This window comes from Thrips palmi, unplaced genomic scaffold (assembly GCF_012932325.1).
Source record: "Thrips palmi isolate BJ-2018 unplaced genomic scaffold, TpBJ-2018v1 HiC_scaffold_8, whole genome shotgun sequence".
NCBI lineage: Eukaryota > Metazoa > Arthropoda > Insecta > Thysanoptera > Thripidae > Thrips > Thrips palmi.
The window spans coordinates 3,910,300-3,921,596 of NW_023144635.1; the positions used below are offsets into that span (position 1 = coordinate 3,910,300).

At 52.1% G+C, this 11,297-nt stretch overlaps 1 protein-coding gene across 1 annotated transcript; it reads right to left on the reverse strand.

Annotated features, from left to right (window-relative positions):
* Window positions 1-486: 486 nt before the first annotated feature.
* On the reverse strand, window positions 487-4,491 carry LOC117653694 (DNA repair and recombination protein RAD54-like). Its single transcript, XM_034399535.1, has 13 exons — window positions 4,332-4,491; window positions 3,927-4,106; window positions 3,650-3,846; window positions 3,496-3,565; window positions 3,225-3,419; window positions 2,922-3,140; window positions 2,678-2,839; window positions 2,323-2,587; window positions 2,038-2,215; window positions 1,741-1,939; window positions 1,453-1,659; window positions 1,198-1,361; window positions 487-1,097 (listed from the first exon to the last, which is right to left on the reverse strand). Exons 1-13 carry the CDS (start codon window positions 4,332-4,334, stop codon window positions 899-901), a joined length of 2,238 nt encoding a protein of 745 aa, XP_034255426.1. The 5' UTR covers window positions 4,335-4,491; the 3' UTR covers window positions 487-898.
* Between the last annotated feature and the right edge of the window lie 6,806 nt (window positions 4,492-11,297).

Below are 11,297 nucleotides of genomic sequence, written 5' to 3' on the forward strand. Positions count from 1 at the left end.
GCCATCTCTAGGTGAAGGAGAGGTGCGGTGTGTGAAGTGCACTATGCATGAGCTGTGCGGAGACCGAAGACGAAAGAGAGGAAACCTAAATTTGGCTCCCCGCGCCGCTTGACAAAGGAATCCGCTGCGGGCGGGGTTTTCTTGTCTGGGACTGTACCCTGGGAACAGCGACCCGGCGCGAGGCTAGCCCTCCGCCGCAGCAACTGCAGCCTCGTCTGCATCGACCGCACAGCTGCTGCAACTGCAGCGCGGCAGCAGGCGGGCGGTCTCCCAGGCTGCAGTTGCAGCTGCGGCTGCGACCGTCGCTTTGCTTCCAAACTTGCCCACCAGAGTGCAGCACTTTACAGTGCACTCGCCGTCGCCCGCCACATTCAAACGACGTCATTACTGCATTGCCTATGGGTCGGATAACAATTTAATTAAAATCTCTTCTTGCTATCGAAATAGGAAGCAAAAGATAGGCATTCACAAGAAGAAAATGAAATACTCTGGTTATAAAAATATCTTATTAATTTATACAGTAGTTGCCTAAGGTAGTTCTGATCCACACACTCACATCTGGTTCTGTGCATGCAGTACTGCTGAAAAGAACAATCTTCAGATATGCAACAAAATAGATTCTTTGCAACCTACACTTACAATTACAAGTTTATTAAGGGCCCAACAAAATTAAATCCGCACTCATAATCAATTAACTAATGGCATCAAATAAATAGAGCATTCACATTTCTAAACCAACATGCCATAAAATATTGTCACTTTTTGGTCTTATGTCAAGCATATAAAATAAGACTTTGATTTTCATTTATGCCTATGTAAGGCTAGTAATATAGGTATAACAATTAAAATTTGATAAATTTATCTAGTCTATAAGTAGATCACAGCACAGAGAGAAATTTCAAGGAGTTGTTTTTTGTTGATGCGACCGCTGATAGAAGACAAATGAAACCCCTGCATCCCAACATTGTTTCAAAATGCCATCTACTAATGTCCTCCTATCAGCACTATGGTGCCAATAAGATAAGTCAGCAGTGCAGTCAAATTCTTCCCCAGGTGGTTTAACTTGTATTTTGTTCACACATCTTTTGCATTTGAACCTGAAACAACACAAGAAAGATGCCCATTTTAGAAATGTACAATTTTTAGAATGAAACTTTAAAATAAAAAAAAATGTAGCAAACTGAGCAATTCTCTTACTTGTCATGTGTGTCACTCAAAGTATTCCTCTCTAATTTGAACAAATCCTTCAGGTCTGCCAGAGTAAAATGTCTTGCCACATCTTCTTCATTATCAACAACACAAGAACTGAGAGCCTTTTTATGGGCTTGACGCTGAAAGATCTTTTCCTCAATTGTGCCAGTCTACAAAAACCAAAACAAAAGAAAATTATGAAAACTTGGAGTAAAATTTTAAAATAAATTTTAAAACAAGTTATGTAGATTAATATCTTACACTCAGCAAGCGATAAATGAAGCAAGGCTTTTTTTGACCATCTCTCCAGACTCTTGCCATAGCTTGATCATCATTTGCTGGATTCCAGTCAGGATCAAACATGACTAAACGGTTTGCTCCAATCAAATTTAGACCACATCCTCCTGCTTTAGAGCTCAGCATGAATATAAAATCAGGACTAGCTGGATCATTAAATTTGTCTACCACCTGTCAAGAAAATGTCACATAATCGTTAGTTTTTAGACATTTCAATAAGCATTAAGATATTTATTTTCAAGATAAACTTACTTTTGCTCTTTTTTTGATACTCATGGTTCCATCTAATCTAACATAATTGTAATGGCGGTGACTACTTAGCTTCTCAAATAGATCCAAAGTCTGAGTGTAATTTGACACCAAAACAACTTTGTCATTTGTTGTTGATTTGACTACAGCCAGAAGACAATCAAGAACCATGAGTTTTCCTGACAGCTCTGGAAGTACTTTCCTAAGGAGAGATTAAATACATTAACCTGAGAGAGACAGCAAGGGAGAAGGGGCAAGAAATCAAATTGATTCAAGAGTGCCATTGCAATGCGTACTTACTTGACATCATAGTTACTTGGGAGGTGCTCAAGAGCCTTTTCAAATCCTTCAGCTCTTTGGGCAATTTTTTCATAGACCAGATCAGGATGATTGCAGAGCTTCTTCAGGGTTGTAATTGCTGAGAGGGCAGATAGGGTACCCTTCCCACCGCCCTTCTTGCCACTCTTCCCATCATCCGCTGCAAAAATTTCACAGAGATTGAAGTGAAACAAATCTCATGAGAAATCGCACATACTAAAATGATTAGCTACAAATAAAAAATTCTGTAGTTTTCTGTAGCCTTACCTTCAATGACTGTTCTTTTTATGCTTTCCGAGTTTATGAACTGGGTGTACAATTTCTCTTGCAAAGGTGTAAGGTTGACACAAATGACCTGCTCGTATTTAATTGGCAGATACTTAGACAGTAATGCAGATGTTCTTCTTATAAGACACCGGTTCACCAGTGCAGCTAATCTATCAAGGCACTCCTGTCCACGTTTTCTTTCACCATCAGTTGCTCCTGCATCTTGTCCACGCAGAATAGGGATTTCAAACTGTTTCCTGAACTCCTGTAGGGAAAAAAGACACATTAACACCAAGGTTTACAGATAAGATGAAATCAAAAGATTGATTAAAAGGATCATTAAGTTGCAACTTGCCTGAGCTGTGCCCAAAATTCCTTGATTAACAAAGTGTACAAGACTGAAATATTCCAACAAATCATTTTGAATGGGTGTTCCTGACAGCAAAACTCTACGTTTCGCCTGAAGTCCCATCAGAGCTTGGTACGTTTGGTTCTCACAGTTTTTCAACCGATGACCCTGACAAAACCAAAGAGAATGTATAAGATAAGGTCAAAAGAACACGTGCACATTGAGGGAAAAGGATATAATAAAACAGTACCTCATCACAAAGAACAAGCCCTACTTCTCCCTTGTGTAGCACATAAGCATGTAGACGGAATGTTTCATATGAAATAATTAGAATAGGATTAACAGGGCGGCCTCGATATGTTTGCATGAATCCTTGGAGCTTTTTGTCAATTTCATCTTTGGAACCAGAATCTATAGCCAGTGGATGAACTCTACCTCCAAGCCATTTATTTATCTCATTAAACCAGTTCTAGAAACCAATCATCAGAAAAAGATTAAGGTACAATAAATTACAGAGATGTCAAATGAAGAGAAAAGCAGGGATCAACTTTACCTTGACAAGACTGCTGGGTGCCACAACAATTGCTTTACTGATAGTGGGTTTACAGTCAGGGCCCTGTTTAAGCAGAGTCCACATAAGGGTAATGCATTGTAATGTTTTGCCCAAACCCATTTCATCTGCCATAATACATCCCCAAGCATTTTCTATTCGAACTCCCGTCACACATTCATACATAAATTTAACACCCTGCAAGAAAGCAAAATGAGAAGCTGTCCATAATCTTAACAGTATGTAGAGGCTTGCAAGGGTATCTTTTAATTACCTCCCTTTGATGAGGGCGTAAGACATTGCACAAGATTGGGTCAACAACTACATGCACAGGCTGCTTGTCGCTAAAATAGAAAAATAATTTCAAAAAATAACACAATAACAATAAATAAAATAGACAGTACATAAGGATCAAGTCTACAACATACACTTCTCCTTTAAGCTTATCATGAGCTGAAAGCTCTGGAGGAGTATAAAGGATGAGGGCATTTGGTTCATCGGGGTCATGGAGGGGCCTTCTAACGCCCGAACGACGAACTCCCAATGCACGTCCTGAAAAGCCTCCTTGATAATTTGGGATAGGTACTTTGAAAGGCTTTGCAAGGAGATTTCTGATAAAGGCTTCCTGGAACAATAAAGACTTCATGTAAGAAGAATGTACGACTTTGGATTGAACAGAAGCATTTCAGTGTAAGTAATACATACATGATTAGATACGCTCTCTGCCGTCACTGGAGCTGGCAAAGGCGTTTGAGTCAGTGGTATTAAGGGAGCACGTTGAGAGCATGCCAACTTCCGCCCCTTCTTGCTTAATTGTTGAGTTAAAGGACTATATTCATCATCTGGTCTGCGCTTTGCAACTTGACTTGGAGCTAAGCTGCGACGCTGCAATTATAAGTTCAGAAAATATCAGGTATAGCTCAAAGTTCACCATGGTTGATAAAAGCACAGATTAACTGTTCGAAATAAATGTTAAAAGTTTCATAGCTGTTGTTCATGAATGTATAAACAAAAACAAATGTTATACAATGACGTTTAGGTTAGTGCAAGGAACTGAACCCAAATGATATTTAACGCAAGAGAAATAAAAGAATGACATTTTATTCTTACCATTTTTCATAGACATTGTAACTGTGCTATCCAGACTAAAATGAATAAATTCACCCTTTCATAGACATTTCAAACATACAATCGGAATGATCGCGAAAACACAGATCAAACCGGTCACAGCGCAGCGCGGGAAAATTTGTGTTTTCGTTTCGTTCGTTGGAGAAGAGCGGAAATACCTATTGGGATTCATATTGCTATTGCTGTCACGCTACTATGAGAAATTCAAATGTTGGTTGGGATGCCTACCCAGCAGGCGCGCCGGAGACCAGTGGCCAACTGGAAGTAGCATGTGTTGCCTATTGTCCACCGTGCAGGCGTTCTCCTCCGAGAAACGGGGCCACGGTCGTTGACTAATGGTGACAGCCATCCTGGAGGAATTGACTCCGCCGATATACTCCAGGCGCAAAGAGGCCGCCCACATGCCCAGAAAGCCACTTGCGCACGGAGTATTGCCGCGCGTTTTCTTTGCCTAGTGGACCGGCAACCGGACCGCACACTTGTCATCGTCGAGGTCGTCGTCCAGTCCGGTGTCGCCTTGCCTGCCTCGCCTTCCCCGTTCCGGCGGGGAATCCTTTAATTGATTTCTACAAACGACTGCGAAGCCATGAGAAGCCCCCCGCCGGGTAAGGCGCGCGACGCGACCCGCGACCCGCGCCGCCGTCCAGCCTCTAGTCCAGCCTCTAGTCCAGCCTCGCGGCCATTTGATTCGGGTGCTCGCGGGAGAGGGAGGGAGAGAGAGGCCGCCCCTCTCGCTCTCACTCTCGGGCTCTGTCCGATTGTTGCGGCCACGACGAAGAAACGGCCAAACGGCCCCACATTCCTAGCGGTCTGCCTAAACCCCCGGCTTCGGGTCTCCGGGCCGGGTCGGGCCGCCGGGTCGGGCCGGGTCGGGTCGCCCGGTAGCGGAGCACATTATGCCCCCGCGACCCGACCCGGCCCGAATCAATTAGACAAATTCTCAGCAGGAGAGAGAAAGAGAGACAAAGAAAGACGAAACCGGCCGGTCCGCCCTCCGCCATCGCATCTATTCAGATTTTTATCGTTCTCGCCGTCTCGCCTGTCGCAGCGACGGCGATGGGCGCGCAGAGCCTGGCGGAGCGCAGAGCAAAACCCGGCCCGCGCCGCGCCCGCCGGACTTTCGGCTCTCGGCCCAATCGATACGCGATCATTCACTCGGAAGAAACATACGGACGGGAAATGAACTTACCTCGACGGTTTCCCACGCCGGGGAGGGAAGGGAGGGGGCGAGGCTCGGGCGCACAGGCAGTTGGCAGGGCAGCCCGAAAAGCCGCCAAAAGGAAGGCATTCCCATGGGCGTGGGCAAGTCGCCCCTCGGACGAGGAGAGAGCATCGACGAGGCGGCTGCCCTGCCTGCCCTGCCTGCCCTCGTCTGGCAGGTGAGTCGTGGCGATGAAGATGGGGATGCAGGGCAGGGCTGGGCTGGGCTGGGCAGGGCTGGGCAGGGCTCGCGTCGCTCTTTGCATGCCAAATGTAATTTGGTGATTCGCACTGCCGGTCTGCGTGTCTACGCGCGGAGCGGCGCCAGCCCTCCGGCCTCCAGGGCACCGGGCTGATTCCGAGAGTCGCCTCGTCTCTCTCACACTCATGGGGCGTGCCGTTTCGGTGCGAGAGAGACAGAGTGGCGGAGACGACTTTCGGAAGCGTGCTGCAGGGCGGGGCAGGGCCGCCACCACCCCGACCGCGTGTAACAGGGATGTCAGAGCTGCCAAAACAAGCTGCAACTCGTCTCTCCTCCCCGGCGAGGGCCCAGGGCAGCTACAGCAGCGCAACGACGGCCCTTCAGGGACGCCCCTCGCCCCTCACGCCCAGGACGCCCTGTAGCCCTGTCTCTCTCGCACTCGTGGGGCGTTCCGCGTGCGTGCGAGAGAGACACGGCGACGAAGCATCATGTGAGGGGCAGCGACGGGCCAGATCTCTCGTTCACGGTGCTGTACTCTGCCGCTCGTTCTGGCTGCCAATCCACTAAAGTCGTTTTCGTCGCTCTTTCTCTCTCAGGCGGGGCGCCCTATGAGTGCAGAGAGAAAGAGCGACGAAACCGACTCTCGGAAACAGTCTACAGGTGTTCATGGTCAATATCAACCTCGATCTGTCACCGCGGTGTGCACGCGTCTTCCCAAACTTATCCGCGGCCCCGTCGTCCGTGCCTCCACCTTCCATCCGCGTCTCTTCCAGTTCGCTGGAGGGGGTGGCGGAGGCTGGCGGCGCGGGCCGCAACTGCAAATGACTTGTCCGAGACCACGCGCCGCGCGTGGGGTGGCAGGGTGGCGCGTGCGGGCAGCGCCTGTCCAAACTTCCACGCGGGCACCTCACGCTGCCGGAAAATGACTGACAGTGAACACGATCGCAAAGGGAACTCCAAGCTGCTCCACGGCGTAACACCCGCGTATGCGCGCCCGGAGGTTGTATGAAAGGCTGCAGGGGCCTGTGCCTTCTTTTACAGAACCGAGGCGCCACAGGGGGTGGCCCGCCTCCCTCCCTTTGATCCGCCCCTGCGCGGTCCGCGCCACTGTCTGTCTGTGTGCGGGTTGTCGGGCGGGGTCGGCGTGGCCGGGCGAGGCACAGGTGGATCACCGCCTGTCCACGCGTTGGCTGTGCGTTGGCTGCACGCGCCGCGCACAGTGCTCTGCACGGGGCACCGACTTACAGGTCATTACAACTTGGGTAATAACTTGCCGTGCCGGCTGTCGGCGCGGCCTCGCAGTCTCGCACTCCTCACGGCGGGGAGAGGGAGCGAGTCGACGCGACGTGGCACTCTGTAAATGAAATGAGGGTGGAGCGTGGCGGGGCAGGGGTGGCTGTAAAAGGCACGCGCCGGGCTCAACTTGGTCTGGCAGCAGACTGATTCCGAGGGTCGTCTTCATCGCTGTCTCTCTCGCACCCATAAGAACGCGCCATGAGTGCGACAGAGACAGAGCGACGAGTCGCCCGGCGTCCGTCTGCAGGGCAGTCACTCGTAGCTCCTAGTTGGACATTAGTCGGACGTCCCGGACACTGCACCGGGCGGTCGAGGCAGTGGTCGAGGCAGTGGCGAGCGCGGAGTGAGTGTTTGGGCCGCCCCCCCCCTCCTCCCCGTCACAATCGGCTTATGCAAAGCAACCCGCCTGCCGATCGGTAAAACGAATTAAGTGAAATGTCGCTGGATATGATGCGCAATTACTCGGTAAGCGATAAGCCGAGTGGCTCCGAGTGGTTCGTGATGGCCGGTGGCGCGGCGGCCGAGGCGGCGGCCAGGGCGGCGGCAGCGCGGCAGCCCGGGCGGTCGCGGCATGAGACTCAAGTGCTAAACTTTTATTTGTGATGGCTGATGCTGCTTGGCCGCGAGGAGGCGGCGGCTGCCGGGGCGGGGTACTTCTGGAGGCGCTCCCGGAGCCTCCTGAACTGAACACAGTGCCCCCACTGAACCGTCGCCACGTCGCCGTGCTCGTCCGTAACGTAGTGTTATTGGTCCGGCGCGCCGCCTGGTTGGCCACCAGGACGCTGACACACATTAGGTTCCAGATTTAAAGAGCAGCAGAGAGGCGGCGGGGCGCGGCGGGCTCACCTCCTCTGCCCTGCGAAGAAGGCCGCCGTCGTCGCGGAGGTCGCCGACGCCAAGCTGCTGTGCAAATCAACCCAACGTTTCAGAAAGGAATTAGTGGGACTTTCGAGTTTTTCAATATGCGCTGGCGGCTGGCGCGTGGCAAAGCGATGTGAGGCGAGGCGAAGCGGTTTCGCCGTGACCAACTCAGCCAGCCCGAGGCGTGCCATGAGCATGCTGAGGCTGCAGGCGGTGGAGGCGGCTACTGGCGGTGCTGTCCGTCGTTCGTCTGGCCGTATCTCTGCCTTTAACGCATCCCACTCGGCCTCTGCAGACTGATTCCGAGAGTCGTTTTCGTCGCGCCGTCTCTCTCGCACCTGCAGGGGGTGCCCCGTGAGTGCGAGGGCGACCGAGCGACGAAAGCGACTCTCGGAATCAGTCTACTGGTGCTGGTCCGGCAGTCCAGCAGTCGGGCCCCGCGCGGCAATATGCCGGTTTAAAGGGACACTTTATGATGCTAAATGCTTTGCTTTACGAGTCTCTGCCCGCTCCACCCGGCCGCTCGGTGTCCCTGGACGCGGACCTGGACGCGGACCTGGGCGTCCCCTGAGTGAGGGGCTCGCGGCCCCCGTGGCGGTAGCGCCGCACGGTGCTTCCTCGCCCTCTCTCTCCCACAGGCGGGGCGTGCCATCGGGGTACGAGAGAGACAGGCCGACACAGGCGATTTTCGTAGTCCGCCCGGGCCGGCCCACCGCTCATCACGCGCTAATGACTGCATTAATAAACCTGCCTCGTCGCAGCGGATCAAAAACATCAAGACCATAATGCACGTGGCCGCGACACTGTCTCGACCCAACTTTATCGCGCCGTCTTTCTTTCTCCCTCGCGGCCGCGGCCGTTTGTTGATGCATTTGTTTTACCGGCGAGTGTTTATTAATAGCAGCAGCGCAAGGTGCGGCCGCCGCTGGCCTGGATTTGCTTGGCCGCGTGGCGTGGCGCGTGGCGCGTGCACTGATAAAAATTTTGTCGTAACTTAGCGACACATTTATCGCTAACTTTTTTAGCGGCAAGATTTGTTGTGGGACGAATAGCTTGTTAAACCATTGTCGTATTGGAACTAAGGGATAATTTCACAACGACTAACTGATAATTACGCACCAACAATAATACATCAACGACAAGTAGTGAAAGTCCAAAACAAATTTTGTAATGTCAGCGACAATATTCATAGTGTACTTTTGTTGCTAAATTGTCGCTAAATTTATTTTGCATGGTTTTTTAACAATAGTAATTTCCATATGACTTAAAAGAACAAAATAGATGATTATTCATTTTATGCTTTAGTTGAGTAGATAATTGCAAAAGATGTTGTTTCCACTCAAATTGTATCGTAAAGAGTGATAACAAGAATTTTCCTCTTCAGCGACAAAATGTCGCTTTCTAGACTCAACGGCATTTGTTTCGCTTTGGTTCATGATGAAATTCTATGTTTTAGAACGACTAAATTTTCACTCATCTGATTGTTTCTGTACAACCATTTTTTAACAGTGTGGCGTGCGAATCGAGCAGTGGGTGAAAGGAGCCCGTCGCCGTCCCCGTCGCTCTGGCCACCACTCCGTCTCGTCCGAATCGCTGCGTCGTTGCTGTCGTTACGCCCCCCTGGCTGGCTGCGGGTTGGCTCGCCTTGGTGGCTTCCGGTGGTCGTCCCGCCTCGCCTTGCCACCTCGCCCAGTGGCGTGGCGGCGTGCGCGCGGACTTGCAGTGTCAGGTGCAGCGGGGTAAGCGGTACAGCACAGAAGCAGCGACCCGTTGCCCGCGTCGCCCCGCGTCGCCCTGCCGGCCGGCTGGCTTCTGGAGCGGACGTTGCGCCACCAGAGGCACCACACCCTTTGCGACACCAATGGGCGCTCCCTTCTCGACAAGTTCGCTTTTTCCAGGGCGCTTTACGCTTTTTCCAGGGAGCTTTTCGCTTTTTCCAGGGCCCTTTATTGATTGCTGATCTTGTCGCTGACCATGCAGGACGTGCTGCTGGCTGCAGGACAGGGGTGCCCGGCCTGGCGGGGCTGGCGGGGCTGGCAGCAAGTCAAAAGCCTTAACGAACCGCTCCCGGCTGTACGCGGCACGCGGTGGCGGCTGTGGCCTGGCTGTGGCGGGGGACAGCTGGTTAACACCTCGCCGGAGAGGACCGTCATCCCACTTTGACATCCACACCGTCGACGTCGACACTGAGGAGGCTGGCCGGGCTGGCCGGGCTGGCAGCCAGGCGCGACGAGCGAAGCCAAGCGGGTGCTGCCGAGGAGCACGTTGGGCTGCCTGCCTCACGGGCGCTACGTCTCTTAGCCACCGGAGTATTGAGAAGCCAAAGAAATGGCTGTGGAGGTGCAATGAGTTTCCAGAGGCAAGCCACACTATCTTAGACAAACATTGGACTTTTAGAGCACGTTGCATTGCGACTTTGAATTTCGGCACAGGCCGCACTGCCCTAGAGCTGCAGCAGCGAAACAAAACACACGGCACAAGCACAACGGACTCAATCTGCGACCCACCCCGTCTACGCGTCCAGGGAGTCGCCGGACTGTGGCACACAAAGAGACTGATTGCGATCGGACCTGATTACGAGCCATAGAGAATTAATTCGCCTCCTGAATGGCTGGACTGGTGGACGGCTGGTCCCGCGCAGTGCCACGGCAGTGGCGCGGCAGTGGGCCGCACGCCGGCCATTCATTATGAAATTCCTGCGCCGTCTGGGAGTCTGGGCGAGTCTAGGATCCTAGAGGACTCCTAGGCCTAGTCGAGCCGGCCGGGTAATTATTGGAAACGATGAAATCAGCGAAATGAGGAAGCACGGGGAAGCCGGAGCCACGGGGCGCTGCGCAGGGCTGTGCAGGGCTGTGCAGGGCTGCGCAGGGCTGTGCAGGGCTGTGCAGGGCTGTGCAGGGCTGTGCAGGGCTGTGCAGGGCTGTGCAGGGCTGCGCAGGGCTGTGCAGGGCTGTGCAGGGCTGTGCAGGGCTGTGCAGGGCTGTGCAGGGCTGCCCCGCCACCGCCACCGCCACCGTGTCACAGCCACCATCGGCCGGCCGCAGCCTTGGCCGCAGCGCCGCAGCAATAGCCTGGCCCGCCATCGCCATCGCCCCGATGCGATAGGGTTAACGAGCTAAGTGTGCCGTTACAACCGGCAGCCGGACAAGGAAATAAAAAGAAAACGAAAATAAAAACACAAACAACAAAAACAAAACAAGTAAGGAGGAAATAATTGACTCGTCAAAGCCAGCGGGACAGAACATTGTTATGGCTGTGATTTTATTTTATGAGTAAACAAACACTCACTCGCGCATACGCCCCTCCCTCCATCCTCCGACACGCAGACAGGGAGTCACCTGGTTTATGCGAGAAGCGACATTGACGATGAAAAACCTCTTTGGTTTTAT